This window comes from Varanus komodoensis, unplaced genomic scaffold (genome assembly GCF_004798865.1).
Source record: "Varanus komodoensis strain SLA01 unplaced genomic scaffold, ASM479886v1 scaffold69, whole genome shotgun sequence".
NCBI classification, from domain to species: domain Eukaryota; kingdom Metazoa; phylum Chordata; class Lepidosauria; order Squamata; family Varanidae; genus Varanus; species Varanus komodoensis.
Genome location: NW_025336334.1, coordinates 1,410,276 through 1,436,095, shown reverse-complemented (window position 1 = coordinate 1,436,095; position 25,820 = coordinate 1,410,276). Strand labels below are relative to the sequence as shown.

Sequence of the window (25,820 nt, the reverse complement as noted above, 5' to 3'; positions counted from 1 at the left end):
TTAAGCACTCACAGGACATACTGAATGGTCCTCCTTGAACAGAATACAGCAGGTTCCTCGCACAAACCATTCCTGTGAGGCAAAGAAGGCTGGAGAGGTTTAACACAGTGGCTAACCTCTTGCCTTCCCGTTCTTCCAAGCAGAAGAAAGCCTCTGTGACATCAGAGTGATGTGAGTGTCCCTCTGCTGAGAGAGGAAGTTCTCTTGTCGCTTCTGGTCAGGCTAAACCTCCAGACCCTCCCTGTTCGTCCTCCTCTGATAAATATCCAAAGATGTAAAAATGAGGCAGCTGACCAGCAGTAGGGAGGAGTCGATTTCTCCTTCAGGCAAGGAGCTATTGCTGCAAGCTGGTTCTGTGATGTCAACTGCTTTAAACACGTGAATGACTTGGTGTACATTTTAAGTGGTAAATGATTTATAACTCTGGCTAACCGAAATGGTGCCGCTGGTCAATTAATCAACCGATTCACTTTTGGGGATTTTATTTGCTTTTAGCTCAAATACGCTACAGAAGATAGCAGCCACCATCTTAGAAGAATCTCCCTCTCATGAGCAGAAAGGGAACTCCTCCTCAAAAATAGGGCCTAATCCACCAAAGCATGCATCACCTAAAAATAAAGCAACTTTTTCTTCAAAACCATTAGTTAAAGTTGCAAACCAATAAAATAAATACATACTAACTGATTTGGGCAGATCTAGAAATTCCTTAATTGGGTAATAGCCTTAATTATTAGTTGAAGATCCGGGGGGTTGGGGGTGGGGAGCAGAGGATGATAAAAAAAGTTGCACTCTGACCTGAATCAGTCCCTTGAGAATTTTCCTTTTCTATTGGGATGTGTATTGTCCCTTAGGCACCTGTCCCACAGAACGTTAAGTATACACACAGATGAATTAAACTCAGTCTAAACATGCATTATTTTATTCCTCTTAAGCAATGAAGGCAGTCTGCAGAGATGAAAAGTTCTTCCCAGAGTAAGCTCTGCACCACCTAGTGACAGTTTTCTTCTATACATTTCGAAGCAGCGAGGTGATTGACAGACGCCTTATGCTCTTCTGTTCTGTGAATTACATTTCCTGCTAAAGATCCATTTGCTCGTCCAGTAAACACAGAAAATAAAGAAGGGAGACCTCCTTTCAGTACACAACCAAAACATCCAGATACACTCCTCTGCCTTCAGCGAAGTAATTGCAGCCCACTCCTAAGTGTCCACAGCTTTGGATTAGAAACAAACTTCCAAAGGCAGAGAGATGTATTAATTTCTCACATTCTGTGTGGGCTTACACATGCTAGAAATTGGATTGCACCTGTGGGGACTCTGCAAGTTTATCACATCCATCTATCCAGCAGTGCTGTTACTGTAATGGTCTTCTTTTCCCCGCTGAGAAGTATCATCAAGCCACGGGGGACAGCCAACAAAGGGCTTATACAGAATATTTTAGCTACAACAGAAAAGATTCTTCTTTTTTGTCATCTTCTTATCCACAGATTTCAGAGAGCTTAGTCTGTTCTGAGACATGTATACAGCAGCCTCCTCACATTTGGAGTGTTGGACTACAACTCCCATTATGGCCAGTGGCTACGGATGAGGCAAAATGTTCAAAATATCTGGGGGACACCAGGTTGGGCAAAGCTCATATATAGATCAGGCACAAGTAAGTATTGGCAGTGATGTCAAATATGGCTCATTTCTCCAGCCTGGATTGCTCAAGTGAACTTTTGTTAGGCTTTTCGGCTCAGACGTATTAAGTGCTTAAGCTAGTGGGAGGGAATATGTGTGTTAACCTTAGAGTGAATCCATAGTCTTCAGGATACAGGATAGTATCTAAATAAAATAAAGTAACTAACTAACTAAGGTTTTCTATGTGCACTCACCCTTACAACCACCACTTGCACAGAAACATGTTCAGGAAGTCGGATGGGAGCCCGGAAGTGCATGGCCAACGCTACAAGCAAGTGGAGAATAGACACCAGGTTTTTGCCATGAATTGCTGGAAGGAAAATTTTAAAAATAATTAAGAACTCATATTTTCTGGGACATTTTGGATCAGTTATTTGGGCCTGGCCCTCTGATTCCTGAAGCCCTGAATAATTCACCCACCCAGGTTTGTTTTCAACAGTTTCTCCATCTTATTATTGTGGAGCAGCAACTTCCCAACCAATACAAATTAGCTGGAGACAGCTTTCTTCCTCCCGCACCCTCACCCTGCTAACTGCTCTTGCCTAAACTTGAAACACTGGCTATAACCTGTGTTCTCTCATGGTAGGGTTTAGCATCAAGCCTTCATGATCAGGGTGTTAACCCCCACACCTTGGCCCCCAGGCTGACAGCAGGGGGAAGTTGGAGGAGATGGGCATGTGAGGGAATCCTGCCAACACTGCTTCTTTTGCGCGCACATGCTCTCTCTCTCTCTGAGCCCTCTCCCTCTTCTTCCACACTCAGCTAGCTTGCTGCTCCTGAGCTTGGCCACTGCCCCATCTGCCAGGCACCTCCCATCCATGGCTGGCCCTTCCTCCCACTACTGGGGCAGCCCCCGGCCACACAGCACTTCCAATGCACTCCCCAACTGCTGTTGACTATGGATGTGCTAAGTATCCACTGTGAGGCATGGGATGGCTGTGGGACAAAGCATGACAAAACCTGGTCAAAACAAACTAGGGCTGCAACACATCTTAGAAGTCTCATTGGAAAGCAGCGGAATTTGCTTCTAAGTGAATGTGCATCTTAGTCTGCCCAACCTGTGAAGCACCAATCCAGGCACTGCATACCAGCCCCATATGGCAGCCCACTGAGGAGTCTCCTGCTTTTGCCGGTTCGTGAGCTCTGTGTGGCTTGGCACACATCACCTGTAGAGGCCTGAAGATGTCTGATACAGAGATGCACTAAATCTTATATTTCATGTAAAGAACTCATATATCGCCCATGGAATTCAACATTTCCATTCCAGAAACAACTTGCCAGGAATTTCTGAGAGGCCCCCAAGGTACCTACAGCCCTTTCTACTGAACATGAAGGTCCATGGCTAGTAGCCATGCTGTATCGCTTTCCGATTAAGCAGTCAATCATCTTCCCCCACCTGGGGAGAATGATATTCAGATTTGCAACTGCAGATCAGGGGAGCCAAAGTCTCTGACCCCATGAAGTCCGAAAGCAGACCCAGTCAGGTGTGCAGTGACAGAATTCGAAGCATTTGCTTCTTGTCCAGCATTTCCATATGCAACACTTGCAAGAGGCAAGTGCATAAGGCAGCCCTCTGCAATCATGTTCTCATGATGGTGAAATGAAATCCAGAGTCTCCTCAAACTCTGACAAAGAATGGAGAGGAGGAAAGGAAGACAGAACCAATGTATGGATGTAACAAATTAGTACTGAAAACATTGGAGGTGGCTAGCAGTAGCCACTGGTGAAAAGTCACTGACCCATGCACAACTTGGTTATCCTACAGGAGCTGTATGCATTTGGTAATTTCCAGAAAGTGCAAGAAAGCACAGAATATGCTATTGGATCCTGAAGCAAGCTTCCTTTCATTTGTTTTGGTTTGTTAAAAGCAAGTTTCCATCCCTTATAGATGGTAAAGATATACTGGAAAGTATGGGTAATTATCAGGTCAAACATCCATGTGACATCTTAGACACCAGTGTGGTATCTGAAAAAGAATTTGAAAGCCAGTACATAATGCACAGATTCCAGAAAATTAGTTTTATACCCTTGTCCAAATGACACTGAATGAAACAAAACAGCACAGAGCCTGTGAGGGTCCTCATCTTTCCTTCAAGTCATACGAACCTATGAAGTTGCATTATAATGTGGGCTGTGGTCCATCCAGCCTAGTATATTCTGCTTTGGCAGCAGCTTTCCAGAAGCAAATACTGTCCCCAGTCTTGCTTCTGGAGAGCCTTTCAGTTGGAGCCAGCAGGGATTAAACCTGTCAGCTTGTGCATGCAAAGCAAGTGCTCTGCCACTGAGCCACGACACCTCCAAAGCAAGCCTATTCCAGTCAAGCTTCTTACAGTCAACGCTCCACTTGACAGTCCAGCCATGCGGTCGGAGTAAATCATGGACAGCTTCCAGAACAGTCTGAAGTTTTTGCTTCTGGCCAATTTCTGACTGCGTCACTTCGGCCACATTCAGTTTGTGGCCAGCTAGTTTCTCTGGATTGGAAATACCAACAAAGAAAAGCAAGATTAATTAGGCAAGATAAAAGGAACTGAAAGCAAGAGTTTTGCTTGTTAGTCATCACAGGGCCATTAATGGGGCATTAAGATGGCAGCAGCTAGAAGCTCCCACTTCACTTTGAAGCAACCTCAGCTGCCTCTAAGAAAATATTTAAATAAGTTTGAAATTTTAAATTGGGAGGATTCGGATGTTTAGTGGGCACTAAGAAAGGTAGATGGGGCCACTGGTGCCAAGAGGCACCACCCTGCCAACTCCTGTAGTAAGAACATTTGGGGTGAAAGATGTTGCCACCCCAAAGGTCATCCAGTAAGCAACAACCAGGGAATCTGAAGCCAGGCCTCCTCGGTCCACTTCCCATTCTGTTCACAGCAATAACTCACCCAAAAGCTTCTGCAGCACCTGCCCATCATAGACGTCCTCCTCAAGCTGTTTGACAATTATTCTTTCTTCAACCAGGACATCATTTACCCAGTCAATCAAAACCTGGGTGATGGAGAAAAGAGTAAAAAATTGTTCAGTTGATCCTGATAAAATGTTTCACTCCTGCTGCTATTTGGGTTTTATTGAGGTGGAGGGGGGGTTGCTAGCTTTCCTGGAAAATTGCTCTTATTAAGAACTGTAGAGAAAGGGAAAGGCTTCACTAAGATTCTGACCCACACCCTTATCTCCTCACCTTGGCAACAGGGAAGATTCTTTTGTCCAATCACCTTCAGGCCATCATCTATCCTGCTTGTCCCATGCTTCCTCCAGTTACAAGTTACCAGGAGCAATTTGGCAGGGCCATCTGACCTTAACTACAGAAGTTCTCTGAACCATCCTGATAAGCAGGTGGTAAATCATTGTGACCTCCACAGACAAAAAGGTTTTCCCAGGGGGAAGAAACCTTTCTTCCTTTTTATCTATGTATATCCTGACTCAACTTCTTCATATCCTAGGGCTAGACATCTTCATAATAATGCAAACTCTTCAAACTCTTATAAAACCTTCAAACTCTTATTAAAAACAATTTCTTGGGCGTTAGGCACATTACTCTATTGCAGCAAAATAAGCGTCTCATGGCACCTTGAAGGCTAACAAGCTTATTATAGAATAAGCCTTCACTCTACTGAGTAGAGTTCATTTCATTTGATGCAACTGGTGAACTGGACCTAGTCCATAAAAGCAAGGGTCCTCAAACTTTTTCAATAGGGGGTCAGTTGAAAGGTGGCCACGGGCCGGTGAGGCGGGCTCGCTCGCTCAGAGATCTCCCAATGAATCCAAAACCATCTCCGAGCGAGCAAGCCACTGCCTCCCCGCCTGCATGGCAAACACGCACAGGCAGCGGGCGTTGGCACGGGCTGGATAAATGGGCATGGCAGGCCAGATCCATCCTGCGGGCCATAGTTTGAGGACCCATGCCATAAAGACTTATGTAGTAATATTTTTTAGTCTTAAAAATACCAAAATATACTTTTTGAGGCAACAAAGTAACATGGATCACTCTCTAGAAACTACTTTGAATAAAGATTTTTATATCTGATGCCTTTTACATTTGTGGTCTATCTATTTTTAGACCATTTAATTATTATTAAATGATTGATTCCTGTTTGTAAGGTTGTCTTTATAGAACGGTAGGATAAAATATTCAACAAATAGTTTAAAATAAAGTACAATGTACACTTGACTTTTTGGCTACCTTGGAACTTCGAGGAGGAGGAGCAACCTAGAACATGACCTTCTGCTAACAAATAGGGGTGTCATCCAAGGTGTAATCAACATTCTTTCCTGCCAACAGATAATACCATCTGTATTGGTGGACTTTATCAGAAAAAGAGATTGGAGGTTAGTAAGGTTCAGCAGATAGCTTAGTGAATTTTCCCAGAGCCCAAAGCCTGGACAGTCGTTTGGAGCCATGGTAAGGCATTATGGTCTTCTGGTTGTGAGGAGGAGCACTAGAGATAATTCTCTTGAAGCTGCTTTCCTCAAGCATATTCCTTAAATAAGAGCTGCTTTTGCTGTGCAAACCAAAACAATTTGCTTTAAGTGAAGCAACTTTTTCCCTACCCTATCTTGCTGGAAAGGGAGTTTAGAGGCAGTATATACTGAAAGATTCTGGAACAGCAGGAGAGAGGAATTTTCTAAGATCCACGGCAACAGGCACTTTCTTTTTTTAGCTTGAGAGCCACTGATGCATTGTTCACACAGGAAAATTTTGAGCCCCATGTAAGTTCCTTGGCCTATTCAAGGAACCAATATAGCCACCGATAAAGGGAGTGCAAGCTGTCCTTAGTTTGTTTATATGCTGGATCTATATTTTATCACTGTATCCAAGAAACTATATACTATCTTGACACAAGTGGTTTTGTTACATCCTCAGTATCTTCAGAACTGAAGTGAGATATGTTGGCTGCACCAGGCTCCTGGGAATTGTTATATCACCCAACGTGGCTTCTATAGACACTTACCCTAGCACATAATCTGGGTTTCACTAATAAAAAGACTATCACATTTTCTTTAATTCTGTTCTCTAATTAAAAGGGGCCTCCAGTTCCAATTAGTGCTAGAGGCAGATCCAAATAGCAAGTTGTTTTCAAATTAAGTACCTATTACTTCTTTGTCCTAGTGTGCTTTGGTGAAACCTGAAATCTTTTACACCTGATACAAACCAACTTAATTCACTGGCAAAGTGCCCATCATTTTATTTTTTGCCTAGCTAGTCTACCTATTCTAGACTGAAAAAAAAAAAAAGGAATCATGAACATATTTCCAATGTACAAAAGCTTCACAGTCTGGTCACCTGGGGCTCTTCTCACTCCCCATGGGTAACAAAGCAAGTATCTGAGTCAGCACTAACTTGCATAACAGCAGGCAGTCACCTATTAAAAGGTGAAGGCCTACAACACCTTCTAGAATTAACACCAAAAAATGATGTCCTTGTCATCATGGGGGATTGGAATGCTAAAGGAGGAAGTCATAAGATAACTGGAATAACAGGCAAGTTTGGCCTTGGTGTACAAAATGAAGCAGGGCACAGGCTTCCTGGGGAGGAAAGCTATGGCAAATCTAGACAGCATACTAAAAAGCACCATGGCGACAAAAGTGCACATAGTCAACGCTATGGTTTTTCCAGTTGCAATGTATGGTTGTGAAAGTTGGACCTTAAGGAAGCATCAGAGCATCAGAGCATCAGAGAACTGAGGCCTTTGAATTGTGGTGCTAGAGAAGACTCCTGCGAGTCCCTTGGACTGCAAGACGATCAAACCAGTCAGTCCTAGAGGAGATCAAACCTGACTGCTCTTTAGAAGGCCAGATACTGAAGATGAAACTCAAATACTTTTACCACCTATTTATTTATTTATTTATTTATTTATAACATTTTTATGCCGCCCCCATCGCAACAAAGCCTCAGAGAGGCTCACAAAGGACTCACTAGAGAAGAGCCTAATGCTGGGAACAATTGATGGCAAAAGAAGAAGGGGATGGCAGAGGATGAGGTGGCTGGATGGAGTCACTGAAGCAGTTGGTGTGAGCTTGAGTGGACTCTGGGGATGGTGCAGGACAGGAAGGCCTGGAGAAATGTTGTCCATGGGGCCGTGATGGGTCAGACACGACTTTGCGACTAACAACAAAGCAATACTTTTATGCATGTGCTTCCCAAGAGCCACATGTAACATGAGCATGCCAGAAATGTGCTCCATCCAATGTCAGCCTGATAACATCTATGAACTATGATGTGTGTCACTTTGTCAGGGCCATAGAACCAAGTCTGTGAAACCTACACAAGAAGCAGGCATGCTGAGCAGAGGCGACAGATGGACACCTCATGGTTACCGTATTTTTCCATCTATAAGATGCCCCCATGTACAGGATGCCCCCCACTTTTCCTATCGATCTCCAGCAAGCAAGCTGCTGCTGCGCATGTATGCTGCCCCCCAACTCGCGTGTGCCACCCTGCTGCCTTCCCCAATTGCGCCTCGCCGCTCCTCCGTCCCGTCTCCACCGCTCCCCACCTTCCTCACCCCCCTGCACACCGCTTCGCCGCCCCCCCAAGTTCGCCTTGCCACCCCCCCACATGCACGATCGCACATGTCTCCCCCCCAAGCACGTCTGCAGTTCTCCTCTTGCCCCCCCCCATGTATAAGACGCACCTCCACTTTTAGCTAAATGTTTTAAAGAAAAAGTACCATCTTATATACAGAAAAATACGGTATTTGGGTTTTGAAATGCATGCATTTTAATTGATTCAAAGGTATCCCTGTGTCTAAATTCAGTAGTACCATGTTCAAGTATTAAGTAGCAGAATTCCCTAATCAGTGCGTACTTTTTCAGTCACAATTTGAAGCTGTATTCTTCTTGTGAAGAACACAATGCAGCACACATAGTTCTTCCCCTTTCCATTTTATCCTCACAACAACCCTGTGAGGTAGGTTAGGCTGAGAGTCAGTGACTGGCCCAAAGTTACCCAGGTGCTCCATGGCCACATTAGCTCTCTCTTATATTGCAGAATACAACATACTGAATTCAACATAGATTCCATTAATTACCACTAGATTTTTCAGGCCAGTTTAAACTATTCAATTTTAAATTACTAAATTATTCCACTCAGACAACTTCCCACGTTGTAGACAAATGTGCAAGTCAGCTGTACTGATCATTCCAGACAGAACCCCTTGGCACAATGCTGGTGGCAAGTAATTTACTCTGGTAGGAAGTTATTTTCCTTCTCTTTTGCACTGGGATTACAGTTGACCTTACCCAGAGCTCGGGCAGATACATTTTAATCATTCCCAAATGCACTCAGTGCCTTACCAGGGATATGTACACACAAAGAATCAGACAACAAGAGATTGAATTACATTTTTTGGAACTATACTTTAGAAGAGGTCACCATTAAACATCAATAGCTTTGTTTTTTCTGGACACACTGGCCCCACACATACAAGACAGGCTTTGCTTGCTGGTGCTTATGCTGAGGTATAAGATTTCAAAGAGAAGGGCTACTAATAGGCCATGAAAGGATGAAACATCTTTCTGCACAAGGGAGTACTTCTGTTGGAAAGCAAATTTCACATTCATTTGGTGACCAAGAACTGTGAACAAGAGTCAGCATGAAGAAAATATCCTGCTCACAGATCTCTTGGGTGAAAATCATCTATACAATACAAGCATCCCTTACTTTTACAGCCTTGAGATCCAGCAGGGATGCTCTGTTCTACTGACTGGAGATATTCTGGGCAGTCAGGAATTATCTTTAAAAAATAAAAATGCGATTAAAAATAGAGCAGGAATAGGTAACCTGCAGCCTCTGGGAGGCATATGGCCCTCAGCCTAATTTCAAAAAGGTCCAATCAGTTCACGTCTCTGCCAGTGTGCCCAGTCCCTCCCAGAACAGCCAACTCAGCACAGGGGCAGAGGAAAAGGAGGAGAGAAGGAGAGAGCAGGGAGAGAGGTGGGGTCAGAGAGCAGAAGAAAGACCCTTCTCACCACGGGTTTCCACAGTGTTCACTGCCACCATGCAACCCCCAACAAATTGTCCCTCAGGGGAAAAAAAGATTCCCCATCTCTGTAAAAAGCAGAGACAAAAGGCAGAAGTCAGAGAGACTGTGACCGCCTTCAGAAAGGAGCTTCCACACATTTAGTGGAGGGAGGATGTAAACACATCCCCTGCCTATGCCAATTCTACCCTAAGATCTTTGCATGTGGAACAGAAGGTCTGAATGGGAACCTAGCCGACTGGACATATTCAGATGAACATGCACAAATTCAACCACCACAAGAAACCCAAACTGGCTTACATAGCTCAATTTAGCCTCCCAAGAACAACCTTGGGAAATAGGCTGAGCAGAGAGTGAGTGACCAGTCCAAAGTCATGAACTAGAACATAAGTCCCCAGTCCAGCACTCCAACCACTACACTGCACTGGCTATCACTGTGAATATCTTCAGGCATTCCTTCCTTTTCCATTCTGCAAAATGGTCCCCCTCCCATGCACATGCACAATAAATTGCTCAGGTATGGGTCCCACAGCTTTCTATCAGTACATAGCACAAGGGGGGGGGAGGAATGGGAGGAGGAGGAGGACCACCATAAAAGTGTTCCTTGTCCCCTTCTCCATAACTGAAAGGCCATACAGCACTACAGGGCTCCTCTTGAGGGTTATCTGGAGTTCAGAAGAGAAGCATTGCCTTCAGAGTACACGGCAATGTTGCTTTATAGGTCCCATGGGCATTATTAACATCCAGTTTCCAGTGCACAAAGTGTTCTCCTTGGTCCAGAGTAATTCCTGTTCTGGGACCAAAGCTACGCAATCAGCCATGGAGTCAAAGAAATGCTGCCACTCCACCTCCTCACCCTCCAAATAGAAATACAGAGCAAGTCAGAAGGGGTCTCCCAGGCCATCTAGTCTAACCCCCCCGGCTACAGCTGGCTCCGCTCATGACATGCCCACCATGTGCATGTCCAGCCTATCCTTGAACACCCTCACCGATGGGACCTCAACAACCTCCCGTGGAAGCCCATTCCACACCCTCGGGGTCCTGACTGTCAGGAAGTGCTTCCTGGCATCTAAATGGAACCTTGGTTCCCTGAACTTTGCTCCTGCCTTCCTCTGCAAGGGAGATCTCTACCCATCTCCATGTGACATCTCCTCACATACCTGTATGTCACCAACATATCCCCTCTGAGTCTCCTCTTCTCCAGGCTGAAGAGACCCAGTTCCCTCAGTCTCGCCTCATACCCCATCCCCTGCAAACCAGCCACCAACCTTGTGGCCCTACGCTGCACTGACTCTAACCTGGCTATATCCTTTCTGTAATGAGGGGCCCAAAACTAAGCACAATACTCCAGTTGTGGGCACACTAGAGTCGTATAGAGTGGTAGTAATACCTCTCTCGATCTAGAAGCCACACTTCTGGCTATGCAACCAAGGGTGGCATTCGCCCTCTTGACCACCGCATCACACTGGTGACTCATGTTTAGCCTGCAGTCAACCAGTACCCCGAGGTCCCTTTCACAAGTGCTGCTCTCCAGTCACTTGTCACCTAACCTGTACTTATGACAGCTATTCCTATGCCCCAAGTGCAAGACCTTGCACTTACCCACATTGAACGCCATCCTGTTGTCTCCTGCCCACTTCCATAGTCTGTCCAGATCCTTTTTGATCTGGAGTACCTGCTCCTCAGTTGTGACCACTGCTCCAGTTTTAGTGTCGTCTGCGAATTTGATCAGCAGACTGTTCACTCCTTCTTCCATGTCATTAATGAAAAGATTAAACAGGATTGGCCCTAGGACAGAGGCCTGGGGGGCCCCGCTTGTCACTGGCCGCCATCCTGATGATTCCCCGCTAATGGTTACCTTCTGCTTTCGGTCAGTCAACCATGCCCTAATCCACCAGACAGTGCTTTGGTGTATCCCAGAACTCCTCAGTTTCTCCACCAGGATATCATGGGGCACTTTATCAAAGGCCTTGCTGAAATCCAAGTAAACCACATCCACTGCATCCCCTCCATCTAGTCATCTCGAAACCTTGTCATAGAATTCCACAAGGTTTGTCTGGCAGGACCTGTTTTTGCAGAAGCCGTGTTGTGTGGCTATCAGCCTCCCTTCCCTATCTTGTATCACTTGATCTCTCTCTATTATGAGCCTTTCCATTGTTTTTCCTACAATGGACGTAAGGCTAACCGGTCTATAATTCCCCATGTCCTTTCTACTACCCTTTTTGAAAACTGGGACCACTGATGCCACCCTCCAGTCCTCTGGAACTTCAATTGTTTTCCACGAGGTCTCAAAAATGGAGGCCAGTGGGCATGAGAGAACCCCTGCCAACTCTCTAAGTACTCTCGGGTGTAACCCATCAGGGCCTAGCGCCTTTGCAATGTCAAATGCCCTGAGGAGCCCCTCGACTTCAAGGGGGGTGACTCTAATCTGTGCCCCTAAGTCCCCAGCCTCATCTAATCTCCTATGCGGATATCCCCCGTCCTGCTTTGGGGAGAACACAGAGGCAAAATAGTCATTTAGCATCTGTGCCTGTTCCCTCATATCAGTCACTGCATCTCCTTCCTCCTTATTTAGTGGTCCCACCACTTGTCTCCCCTTCCTCTTCCTATTTACATGCTGAAAGAAGCCCTTTTTGTTGCTCTTGATATTCTTGGCAAGTCTCAGCTCATAATCAGTCTTAGCCTTGCGAAGAATCCTTCTGCAACCGGCCTTCTCCTCCCGGTATACCCTTTTGTCTATTTCCCCTAGTACACATTTCCTACGGAGGTTCCTCTTTCGTCTAATCCCTCTAACCACCTCCTTTCGCATCCATGGCGGCACCCTCCTCCGCCTCCCCACCTTACTGACTAGAGGTATCGTCAAGGCTTGCGCCTCCAAAACCTCCCTTTTGAGTGCTATCCACCCCTCCTCAACTCGCTTACCTTCCAGTAACCTATCCCAGGAGACTTTCCCCAGTCTGGCCTTCAGTTGGCCAAAGTTGGCCCTCTTGAAGTCCCAGCTTCTAGTGTGCGACCTGCTGCACGTCCCCATTCCCCTGATCTCAAAGCAAAGGATGAAGTGATCACTTGCATCCAGAGCTCCCCTAATCTGTACTTCACCTATCAGCTCCTCCCTATTGGTCAAGACCAAGTCAAGGATGTCCCCCCCCCCCCCCCCCCCGGTCGCCTCTCGGACCCTGTGTGTGAAAAACCCTCCCTCTATAGCTCCTAGGAAGCGACGTGACCTGGCTGTTACCGCCGAGTGAGTCTCCCAGGTAATATCCGGGAGATTGAAATCTCCCATAATTACTGTGTCTCTCCCTCGAGATATCCTTAGAATCTGGCCTGTCAGGACATCATCCAGGGTCTCAAGTTGACCTGGAGGGCGATAACATACCCCCACTGTCAGGTCTCTTTCCCTGTCAAAACCCCTAAGTTTCACCCAGACTGCCTCTACTGAATCCCCATCTGTGCTGCATTCTATCTCACTGCATCCTATCCCTTCCCTGACGTATAAAGCCACACCCCCACCCCTCTTTCCCTTCCTGCCCTTTCTAAAAAGGTGATACCCTTCTGTGTTCACATTCCAGACTTGCCTTTCATCCCACCAAGTTTCTGTGATTCCCAACAGATCATACCCTCCTATTCCCAGGAGAGCTTCAGGCTCTTCCTGCTTATTACCCATGCTCCTAGCATTGGTGTACATGCAACTCAACTCCTTCCCACCGCTTCCTTTCCTTGGAGTTCCCAGCCTCCTCCTTCCTCCCATCCTCCCTGATACCTGGCCCCTCTCTGTAGGAGTCCTGTCAGTCTCTGCAGTACCTCTAAAACCGTGTTCGCAGAGCCCTGATCCTCTCCCCATACTTATCCAGTGCAGACACGTTACTGGGGGGCCTGAACCCCCCCCCCCCCGGCTCAGTTTAAAGTCTTCTGGACGAAGCTCGCTAGAGCATCTCCAACAGACCTTTTCCCCATCCTCGTGAGGTGTAACCCGTCCCTTGCCAGAAGTCCATTGGCAAGAAAATGAGTGTCGTGGTCGAGGAACCCAAAGCATTCCTTCTGGCACCACACTCTAAGCCAGTCGTTCACCTCGGAGGCCCTCCTGTCCCTTCCTGGCCCAAATCCCCAGACAGGTAAGATTGATGAGAAGGCCACTTGGGCCTTCAGCTCCCTGAGTTTCTTCCCCAAGGCCTCAAAGGCCCTGGTGGTCCCAACCACACCCTGCCTGGCCACGTCGTTTGTGCCCACATGGATCACAAGGAGCGGCTGGTGACCCCCAGAGCGAACAAGACACTCCACTCTGTCCTTCACATGCCGGATGCATGCGCCCGGCAGGCAGCAAACCTCCCTTGTCTCCAGGTTGGGGCGGCACACTGCCAGCTCAGTGCCCTTCAGCAGGGAGTCCCCAAGAACAATCACCCGCCACCGTGTCTTCCTGGTGGTGGTGGGCGGCCGTGCCCTGGTCCTCGCCTCTCCTGCAGCAGCCCCCTTGCCGCCTGATGTCCCAGGCTGGGTGTTCTGCTGGTCCTCCAAGGCCTCATCAGCCCCAGCCTCCCCAAGTGGAGAGAACCTGTTTCCCAGCTCCAGATTGGTGCCAGGAGGAGAAGGAGGCCGTGCTGGCCGCCTCCTCCTGTGGGTGACATATCTCCATGTCTCCACAGCTGCTTCTCCCGTGATCTCTCCCTCAACCCTCTGTCCAGAGGGGGGCTGCTCCGGGGGGGCCTGGAGAGCTCTCTCGGCCCTCAGGCACCTCACCTCCTCTTCTAGCAGGGTCACCATCTTGCACCGAGGGCAAGTGTATCCCTGCCTCTCCTGGGGGAGAAGGGCGAACATGTCGCAGCTCTCGCAGCGGACAGCAACACCCGTGACTCCCGCCAAGGCCATCTCCTGGTCTGCCATCGGTATCCCTTCCGAGACCTTACCTTGGTCCCCTGCCTTGTTTGTCCTGCAGTTCCTCTCACTCGCCTAGTTCTCCCAGCCAAAACCCACTCTCACACACACACACACGGATAAAATAAACTTAAATTTAAATTGGAAGAAAAACAAAGCACAGCACAGCACAAACAAAACAAACAAACAATCAAACCTCTGTGTCTCAGGGAAGGGAGTCTCCGGACAGCCCGGGCTGCAGTTAAGGGATGCATACAAGGGACGACACCAAGAGGCCAGAGCCAAAAGGGCTTGCAGTGGCTTAGTGCGGCCTTATCAGTCCCTCAGGCCCTGGCCCCGACTGTCTGCTATCTCCTGGCTGCTCTAGCCTCTCTGGCCCCGTCCCCCTTCCTCTCTGCTGCTCCTGGCCCTCTGCTCCCCTGCCCAGCCCCTACCTTGCCTTCGCCAGTCCCCTGGCCACTCAGCACTCTCTCCCAGCCTGTGCCTCTGCTGCTCTGCCAAAAGGCCAGAGCCAAAATCACCTTCTCCTTTAAGGCAGCATTTCACAAACTCTCTGCATTCCCAGATTTTGCCCCATGTTGACTACCTGTGTCTGCCTGTGCTCAGCAAAGAAAGCTCTAGAAGGCCCAGACCTAAGTACAGATATGGGCCTACTGGCTTGCTCCATTCTTATCCTAGAGTGTGGCCAGCAGACTCTTGTGGAGGTGCAAAGCAACATTCAGTGTACTGATGGTGGGCAAGCTATTGAAAGCACTCATCTGCAATGCCTGATCATGTTGAAGAACCCCTGAAATTGTAAGGGGTGGAAGCAAAACTGGGAGAGAATTAGAAATGCATTGCTTTGGAGGAGCACTTCCAATAGCAGTAACATCACAAAGCTTACATACACTCTCAAATAACGCCAGAGTGCTTTATACATGCAGAGTGAGGCTGTAAAGTCTAGAAGCAGTAAATCGTACCACTTCAGAGTAGACAATTTAGAGTACTTTCCCTCATAATATACTCCTTGCAAGTTAAAACTACTTAGAACCTTAGAGAGTAAGGTTCTAGCCTAGCATTCTCCTTGCTGTGTTTGTTTTCCACTTACAGGGATTTAAAAATGTAATAGGCATTGAAAATAAGCTACTGAACTAATCTTTTCTACTACCGCATGACTCTCTCACTGTATTCCACATCATGTGGAGATGTAGCAATAACTCTGATTTGGAAAAGGATGAAGATTATAGATACAGATGTAGATACATTATTGACCCAAAGGATAAAAAAAGCTATACATTAATGAATTCCCTACCTTGATCAGTTCTTTAAACTTGGCATCCTCCTTTGAGCTGGGATCTATCATGGTGCGTTCTTCATTTTCTTCTGCCAGTTTAGAAGATAAACCCTTGGTTAGAGCCATCATGATCCACATATACACACAAGCACACCATCCCTTTGATACTGTTTCTCAAGAATCAGCTGCTGTCTGATTCATGAATGGCTAAAAGCAATCATGGTACAAAATAAGGAAAAATATCAAATCATCATGAGGAATGGAACAGGTCTGAGGATGCATTAAACAATGGGTTACACAATGCTAGCTTCCTCAAAGGATGGACAGACATGCCAGGAAGCACTTCCTGACAGTCAGGACCCCAAGGGTGTGGAATAGGCTTCCCCGGGAGGTGGTTGAGGCCCCATCAGTGCGGGTGTTCAAGGATAGGCTGGACATCCACATGGTGGGCATGTCGTGAGCGGAGCCGGCTGGTGCCAGAGGTCAGACTAGATGGACCGGGAGGCCCCTTCTGACTTGCTCTGTTTTCTATATTTCTATGCCAATGGCAAATCAGGCCTTTGGATCACATGGCACTCGACATGGCCCCTCCAGTTCCCAGAGCACAGCTCTCTTCTGTGGTAGGTAGGCGATCAGATCATTGTTTCATCGTGACTTTCTATGTGGCTTCTTCCTTTTCCCTTAAGATCAGAGGGCGCTAAAATGGATTCAGATAACTGTGTTCGTGGGCATAAATATTCTATCACCTTTAATTATAAAACAGGATGTGTGCCTTTCTGTCCTAGACATTTGAAACTTGACTTGCACATTAAGGAAACCTGGAGAAGGACATCTCAGGGGTGGGGGGTGAGTGAGAATGCATTAATTTTAATTTAAATAAACCAAATTGTGGTGCTGGAGAAGACTCCTACGAGTCTCTTGGACTGCAAGGAGATCAAACCAGTCAGTCTTAGAGGAGATCAACCCTGACTGCTCTTTAGAAGGCCAGATACTGAAAATGAAACTTGAATACTTTGGCCACCTAATGAGAAGGAAGGGGTCGCTGCTGTTTGGGTGCCGTTCAGGGGACGAGAGGGGGGCTGGGCTGGCCGAGGACTCTTGTTGAAATAGGTTGAATTTTTTTTTTTTTTTTTAGGTTGAAATTTTTTATTTAAATAAAAACATAAATAGGCTTGCCTACCGCTGAATCTTAGGGAAGGGGAAGGATTCCCCCCGCTTTCTTTTTAGCGTTCTTTTTCTCTCCTCTTTCGAACTACTTTACAATTTTACCCTGCTTTAATCAGTGCTTTGAGTCATCCCTGGCCATGTCGACGTTTATATATCCTGGGGAACACACGGGCGCTGCTATTGGCGTGGTCACAGGCAATGGTCGTTACAGCAATAGGGGCTTAACGTGTCCACGTAGAAGAAGGATGGACAGATGGCTGACACCTATCCCTCCTTCTGGTTCTGCCCCCAACCAGAGGGCGCCAGGTAGCCTTGTCAACCACCCCTCGGGCCTGACGGTGCTGCTGCTCAATGCCAGGTCAGTCAATAATAAATCTTCCCTCATCCATGACTTGATTGTGGATGAGGGGGCCAACCTGGCTTGCATAACAGAGACCTGGACGGGAGAGGGAGGGGATGTTGCCCTCTCCCAATTGTGCCCGCCCGGGTATCTGGTTCAACACTGTTCACGCCCAGAAGGGAGGGGAGGGGGAGTCGCGCTGGTTTACCGAGCCTCCATCTCTCTCACGGGTCTTCCGGTCCCTTTGAGACCAGGGCTGGAGTGCCCCTACTTGGTGTTGGGCGAACGAGACAGATTGGGGATTCTGTTGGTGTACCGTGCACCCTTCTGCCCAGCAGTCTCCCTATCTGAGCTGACAGAGACCGTCTCGGACCTGGTGTTGAGGACCCCCAGGATGTTGGTCCTGGGGGACTTCAATCTCCATGCCGAGTCTGGACTGACCAGGGCGGCTCAGGACTTCATGGCCTCTATGACGGCCATGGGCCTGTCTCAACATGTCATCGGCCCAACCCATGAACGTGGACACACTCTGGACCTGGTTTTCTCGATGGGGCAGGAAGAGGATGACCTGAGGGTGAGGAACTTATGTTTGACTCCCCTGTCATGGTCAGATCACCTCCTGGTGAGGTTTGTGCTCGAGAGCGGCCTCTCCCTCTATAAGAATGCGGACCCGATTGTATGGGCCCGCCCCCGGAGCCGGATGGATCCGGATGGATTCCTGAAGGCCCTGGGGGCATTTCCGGCTGACAAGACTGGTGCTCCTGTTGAGGCTCTGGTCGAACTGTGGAACGGAGAGATGACCAGGGCTGTGGACACGATCGCTCCCAAGCGTCCTCTCCCACCGGGCAGAGTCTGCTCTTCCCCTTGGTATACACCTGAATTGCGGGCGATGAAGCGGGTTGGGAGACAACTAGAGAGTAGGTGAAGGAAATCACGAGATGAATCTGACGGAACACACTTGAGAGCCCACTATCGGGCCTATGCTGTGGCGGTGAAGGCGGTGAAAAAGAAGTTTTTTCCGCTTCCATTGCCTCCTCACAATGCCGTCCGGTGGAGCTTTTTCGAGTGGTACAAGGCCTGGTTCACCCGGGTCCTAAGGAAGAACCGATGCCACCCTCAAAGGCCCGCTGTGACGACTTTGCCAGGCATTTCAGGGAGAAAATCGCTCAGATTCGTCACGAGCTGGACTCCACTAATGAATCAGAGGTCTCTGGGGAGACACCAATGCTACCGTCTGGTCCAAAATTATTGGAGGAATTTCAATTATTGCGGCCCAATGATATGGACAAGGTGCTTGGACAAGTACGTCCCACCACTTGCCTATTGGATCCTTGCCCGTCTTGGTTAATAAATAACTCCAAGCACGGGATTGGGACCTGGATCTTGGAAGTGGTTAACGCTTCTCTGAGGGAGGGTCGGGTGCCTGCCCCTTTAAAGGAGGCGGTAATACGACCAGTCCTGAAGAAAGCGTCACTGGATCCAGAGATGGCCACTAACTATAGACCTGTGGCCAACATCCCGTTTCTGGGCAAGGTGTTGGAGCGAGTGGTGGCGGGACAACTCCAAGCACTCTTGGATGAAACTGATTATCTGGATCCTTTTCAGTCCGGCTTCAAACCCGGGTACAGTACTGAATCTGCCTTGGTCACCCTGTACGATGACCTGTGCAGGGAGAAGGACAGGGGGAGTGCGTCCCTGTTGGTTCTCCTGGACCTCTCGGCGGCTTTCGATACCATCAACCATGGTATCCTTCTGGATAGGCTAGCGGGATTGGGGGTTGGAGGCACTGCTTTGCAGTGGTTCCGCTCCTATCTCAACGGTCAATTCCAGAAGGTAGTGCTGGGGGACCATGTCTCTACGCCATGGCAGCTATGCCATGGAGTACCACAGGGCTCCATCCTATCCCCTCTGCTATTTAACATCTATATGAAACCGCTGGGAGAGGTCATCAGGAGGTGTGGGCTGCGGAATCATCAATACGCTGATGATACCCAGCTCTACCTCTCGTTTTCCACTAATCCAGGTGAGGCAGTGGCTGTGCTGAACCGGTGCTTGGCCGAGGTAACGGAATGGATGAGGGCCAATAAACTGAAACTCAACCCAGACAAGACGGAGGTCCTGTTGGTTGGCGGATTGGGCTTCGGAGAGGGTGGATTTGACCTGGTCCTGAATGGTGCAACACTCCCTCTTAGGGACAAGGTCCGCAGCTTAGGAGTACTCCTCGACCCGGAGCTTTCTTTGGAAGCTCAGGTGACAGCGGTGGCGAGGAGCGCCTTCCTTCAGCTTCGGCTGATTAATCAGCTGCGCCCCTACCTGGAGTATGACTGCCTGGCAACGGTGACACACGCGCTGGTGACTTCCCGCCTAGACTTCTGTAACGCGCTTTACGTGGGGCTTCCCCTGAAGACGGTCCGAACACTTCAATTGGTGCAAAATAGAGCTGCCAGGTTGCTGACGGGGACGGGGCATTATGCTCACATGACTCCAGTCCTCCGTCAGCTTCACTGGCTTCCCATTGAAGCGTGGGCCCAATTCAAGGTGTTGATTATGACCTATAAAGCCCTAAACGGCTTGGGTCCTGGCTACCTGAACGAGCGCTTACGCCGGTATATGCCCGACCGCCCTTTGAGATCTGCAGGAGACTCCCTTCGCCGGGAACCCTCCATGAAAGAAATTAGGAGAGTAAGTACTCGGAGGAGGACTTTCTCTGCGGTGGCGCCCAACCTATGGAATTCACTCCCCAAAGAGGTCCGCCTGGCACCGTCGTTACTGGTTTTTCGGTGCCAGGTAAAGACCTTTTTATTTAAACATCATTTTAATTGTTAAAATATATGATCTGGCCAGGGCAACTTCCTTCTTCCTTCTCTTTTCTCCTCCTATATTATTTATTTACTTATTTTATACTGATAATTTTAATTTTTTATTATTATGTTCGTAACTCAGTGTATTTTTTATATTTTTGTATTTAATGGTACTTTATTATGTTCTATTGTATTTCAATGTATTTTATTGTGTTAAGCCGCCCCGAGGCTTCGGCAAGGGGCGGCATAGAAATGTTATAATAATAATAATAATAATACTGTGGGAACAAAAGATGGCAAAAGAAGGGGACGGCAGAGGATGAGGTGGCTAGATGGAGTCACTAAAGCAGTTGGCGTGAGCTTAAGTGGACTCTGGGGGATGGTGGAGGACAGGAAGCCCTGGAGGAAAGTTGTCCATGGGGTCATGATGGGTTGGCCGCAACTTCGCAACTAACAACAAACAACATGTTGCTGAAGCCTGAAGTAACATCTCCAGTCACTAGGAGCAGAAGTTCCTAAACAGCACATAGTTTTGTAGTCCATGCAGTCTGAATCCTGCATGGAGAAATTAATAGGCTGCCAGTTTATACACGTGCTTCCTCCCTGCTGCTGTGCAGCAGCCTCTCCTCCTCAAGGAATGGCATAAACAACCCTTCCATCCCTTTCAGGTAAGGGACAGACTTCCCTAACCAGTGCATAAAGGTAAAAGTAAAGGTTTCCCCCTGATGTTACGTCCAGTCATGCCTGACACTAGGGGGCGGTGCTCATCTCCGTTTCCTAGCTGAGGGAGCCAGCATTTGTTCACAGACAGTCTCGATGGTCATGTGGCCAGCATGACTAAACACCAAAGTGCACGGAACGCTGTTACCTGCCCACCGAAGTGGTACCTTTTCATCTACTTGCATTTGCATGCTTTCGAACTGCAAGGTTGGCAGGAGCTGGGACGGAGCAACGGGAACTCACCCTGTTGTGCAGATTTGAACCAGTGACCTTTCGATCAACCAGCCCAGCAGCACAGCAGTTTAAACCACTGCGCCACCTGCATCCCTAACCAGTGCATAGTTTTGCAATATATAAAAGCAGGTGACTGTGCCCTGCACTCTGCTGTGGGGCAGCACCCTCACAGGAATGAACAGACCACTCCCTGAGGGACTACAGGGGTGTTCCATGGCAGATGTCATGCCTAGAGGTGCCAGCAGCTATGAATTCACTCCTTGTGGGCAGAACCTGTCTGAGTCTGGCAGCTGGGTACGTTTGCTTCAAGGGTTTTCTGTAGCAAAGTAAGGACAGTTCCAAGCCATGAGAATCTGAGTTTGTTCGCTTTGACTTTAGTTGCCCTCACAACAATTGTGTGAAAGAAGGTGTTTTGAGCCTTGTTTTTCAGTCTTAAAATAGGGACCTGAGAGCAATGGCAAATCTGCACCAAAGGACACTGAAGCTCTGAGATGGGGACAGCACCAGGAGCCCATGACAACGGCGGAGGGATCAGGGATCCATGTGCAGGGCAAGACAGAGAACAGTGTGCTTTCTCACTCACAACCTGCAGTGCAGATAAGGGTCACATCTGGCTACCAATCAGAATGCAGGTGTGCAACTGCAATCCATCTGAACTTGTGATTACCAGTCCAAGAAGACATGGTGGACAACTCGTGGGCTTCCAAATGTTTTGGCCTACAACTCCCATTAGCTCCAGTCAGCACAGTCAATTGTGAGGCATCATGGGCAAAACATTTGGAAAGTGACATGCCGGAAATCCTGACACTAAGGGGCATTTGTGCAAAGAAGCTTCCTTCTGCTCTTAGCTCTCACTCACTGGAATGTGCTCCCCATGGAGGTCCATAAACCCATGTCTGCTTTTACTTTGAGAAAAAAGCACAAGGCATTTCTTAGAAAGCTTGTTGGGCCAGCATTTCCCAACTTGGCACCCTCCAGATGTTTTGGACCTCCACGCCTATCAACTGCAGCTGGCATGACCAATGGTCAGGTATGCTGAGAGTTGTTGCCCAAAGCATCTGGAGGGAACCTGGTTGGGGAAGGCAACATTAGGAGAACTAAGGATTTTGGCTGGTGGATTTAATTGTAGAGTTCCACTTTATCAAATCCCTAAAAAATTTCCTATTAAGACTGTCTCCTAATTCAAGAAGGTTTTAGTGGGTCAGGTTTCTATATAATTGCTTATTGCCAGGATGTTAATCAAGGTGGTTTCCTGAGATTCTGAAAGAAGTATGTCAAATCTAACTAATACACAAAACTTCCTACTCATTATCAAAAAGAAAAGCAATCTTTAATAGGGTCTTCCTCATTACCCTGTGAAGCAACACAGCATAACTGTGAACCAAACCACCAGCTATGTTTAGTTCCATGATGGTTTTTATCACATTTCCATGAGCAACAAATATCCTGTGGACAAGCTTCAGGCTGAGCAGAGGATGGACAGGTTCAGAAGCAGTCAATCCTTTCTTTACCTGCAAATTCTCGCTTAAAGTATGCCTCCGGTCTGAATCACCACCTGTAAGGGGAAAGATGCATGGATTCCATATTTTTCCCCTTACAAATGAGAAGGCAGTCCAGAGGGACAACAGTGAGAAAAATACTCTGTTGAAAAGGATAAAGTACATACCTGGATCACATTTACAGACTCCCACAAGTGCTTTGCATTTTTTTTTAAAGTAGGGGAAAAGAGTAATGGACCTATAAAATAGATGTATAGTTTGGCCTCAAAAACAAACCAGGGTGTACTTAATTTGCAGGTCTACTGAATGTTGTAGGCTTATCCACTTACTTCAGAATAAGACCCACTGAACATAATCAGTCTTATTTCTCAGCAGGCATGTATAGGATCACACTTTTAGTTAATTAAAAACTTCTGGCACTAAAGTTTTAATTGTGCTCCAGAGGGCTGACAGACAAGAAGGAATGCATTTTAATGAATAAACAACTCTGAGCAGTCAGGTCCAGCTGCCTCCATCCCTTTGGAGCCTTGAGGCAAATATAGGGTTGCCTAGGAAGCCCAGAATTGTTTTGAAATGGTGGTTTGGGGGATAAGAACTGCTGACTTCACAGCTCCGGCAGCAATGCTGATTCCAGGATGTGTCTCCACCAAGGTTAATGCAATACCTAATCAGAACAAATGGTTTGGTGCTCTGACGCCTGGTTGCAGTTCCCTTTTAATTCTGCAAACTCATTTCAGTTGAAGCAACCATATCCTCAAGTTATCATCTATTTATTTTTATACATGTTAACTTCCTTAACTTGTTTCATCTTCAGTGCTAATGGGCATTGTGTGAAGCCAGCTTACTGATCATCTAGTCTAATCACAGCTTTCCACTGGCTGACACTAATTCAGCAATGGGCAGAGATACCTTATATTAATGATGGCTAAGTTCTGTGTTCAATTCACCAGGGGTTGGGAGTCTGTTATACTACACAACACCATGTTTTTGCAATTGGCCAGGCTCTACAGGGGATAGTCAACCAGTGCATGCAGTTGCCACAGGGGCTGCCATTTCCTCCATATTCCTTTTGCTTCCAAATTGAGAGTGGGCAGGAAGAATCAGTCAGGACTGGAGGTGGGTTTGATCCAAAGGCTTCCAGTTGCTGCTTCCCACTCCGTAAAATAATGTTAGTACCACCAAGGTTTGCAGTAATCCTAGGTCCCAGAAGCAAAAGCTCCACAGCTGTTGAGCACTTCCACACAGGCAGATTTTCAGGACATTCCATAAAAGCCAAGGTATAGTGTTAAACAGGTAAGATCTAGTTAAGTGGAAGAGCACAAACTTTGCCAACAAAAGCTCCAAATTCAAAAGTCTTGGAAAAAGTTCTCCCTAAAGCTGTGGAGAGCTGCTACTCACCAGTGTGGACAAAACTGAGCCAGATGGACCAAAGATCTGACTCAGTACAAGGCAACTTTCTATGTTTCTATGAAACATGTTTTAGTTTTGGCTAGATGTAGTTCAGTTTATTTTTGCCCTATATTTGCACAAACTCCACAGAATAAGAGGAAATTTCAGTTTCTGTTGGGATAGGGAAACCTGTGAAAACACCTTCTGTCTACAGAAGCCCAGATGTAGCTGCATCAGGGCAGCACTGTCCACAAGCAGGATTCACAGCATACCTAGTAATGCGTCTTCTGGATGGAGATCAGTCATGGCAGGGGACATCGGTGCATTGATAGCATTTTTACCCTCTTCTTGCAGGTCAGTCACTGAAACAAACAAGCAAGCCCACAAAAGTTGGCTATTTCACAGGGATACATTGTGCTTCATTATTATTATTTCTATATTTATCTCATTTCTATACTGTCCACTAGCCAAAGCATTCTAGGTAGGTCATGGCAATTGAAAGCACACAAAAAAACAAGATGATAAGGTACAATAAAAACATAGAAACAGAGTGAGTCAGAAGGCGCCTCCCGGGCCATCTAGTCTGACCTCCAGCACCATGGGTCCTCAAACTATGGCCCGCCCACCATGCCAAAGTATACTTTGCATTTTTCTCAGAAACACTAGGTACTCTAAAAAGTACAAATGTGCATTCCCTCTTTTTCTTGGAAAAGGAGGGCTTTAACAAGTCATGTGGTTGTTTCTGTTGTTGTTTTTAATTTGAATATATACAGCAAAATACACCTGTCCATACTCCTTTTCCCAAGAAAAGGGGGAGCACTTTTCCAACTTTACTGAGCATTTAGTGCCTTGGGGGAAGGTGCAAAATTTGTACCACCCTCAGGACTGCCAGGATTTTTTTTAAAGGATCTTGGCATAGATGCTGTCTCCTTGGTTTCTCCCTTTTACGGTGTTAAGAGTGATTTATACCTTAAGAGTGATTTATACACACCAAAGACATTATTTGTTGCCTTAATTAGCACAGAAGCTGAATAAGAAAATTTAATGGGAAATCAAAGAAGTTTTGTTTTCATTGGACCATATCATGAGGCTCAGCATTGCATATGAATTCAACAAACTCATGTTCAAACATTCCCTCTGTTACAAACTTTATTTTTCATCAGTTGGAAAGTAGAAAGGGAGCAAAAGACAACATCATTTTTCCTGCCACTTTACTCACTGCAAGTACAGTTCAAAAACTTCTCACTTGCCTGTATGTTGAACAGATGAGAATTCTAATTCTTAAAACAGACACAAAACACCCATGTTGGATGCCAAAACAGAGTTGCCAGGGAACAAGTTTAACAACAGCAGGCTTCCTGGTGACTATACAACAATGTGAGCTAATTCCAAATTTTAGCAGGATATGAAGCATCTCTGGATTCTTCAAGGATGAGGCACAGACCACATAGCAATCCAATTAGTATGGGCCTTTTGACCCGCTTGGGCCTCAGAATGGCCAGCTGGTTTAGTGATCCTGAATACAAAAGAGTGCCTTCTCTGTACAACACACATTTGGTGAAGCAAAAGTAGAGTTGCTAACTAAGGATTTCTTGAGGATTTCTGGCTAGTCAAATGGCATTCCAGCAGGTAAACTGCAACAAAAAGGTGAAATTTCAGAGGAAACCCAACTTATATGATTTTCCGCTGGCTCCCACCCTGGGTCTATTAGGTTCCACTCCTAGACCACCAATTTTAGGCCCTGGTGCCATCACTCGTACTGGCTCAGGCAAGTGCCACAAAGGATATTGCTGTGTCTTAGCTCCCTGGCTCGCTACAGGATTTTGTTTTTTTCCTGGGCAATTGATGATAGTTCTAGCTGGTTCAATCCTCTATGTGG

The 25,820-nt window shown here is 47.0% G+C and overlaps 1 protein-coding gene across 3 annotated transcripts in view; it reads right to left on the bottom strand.

The window, feature by feature from the left end:
- PARVB (parvin beta) overlaps nt 1-25,820 on the bottom strand; it is a 65,004-nt gene that overhangs the window by 17,508 nt on the left and 21,676 nt on the right. For all 3 annotated transcript variants that reach the window (XM_044450818.1, XM_044450820.1, XM_044450819.1), the window contains exons 2-6: nt 24,214-24,303; nt 15,810-15,880; nt 4,556-4,658; nt 4,010-4,150; nt 1,874-1,989 (exon numbers count right to left, since the gene is read on the bottom strand). In XM_044450818.1, the coding sequence (XP_044306753.1) occupies nt 1,874-1,989; nt 4,010-4,150; nt 4,556-4,658; nt 15,810-15,880; nt 24,214-24,303 (521 nt within the window). The remainder of the gene's footprint in view (nt 1-1,873; nt 1,990-4,009; nt 4,151-4,555; nt 4,659-15,809; nt 15,881-24,213; nt 24,304-25,820) is intronic.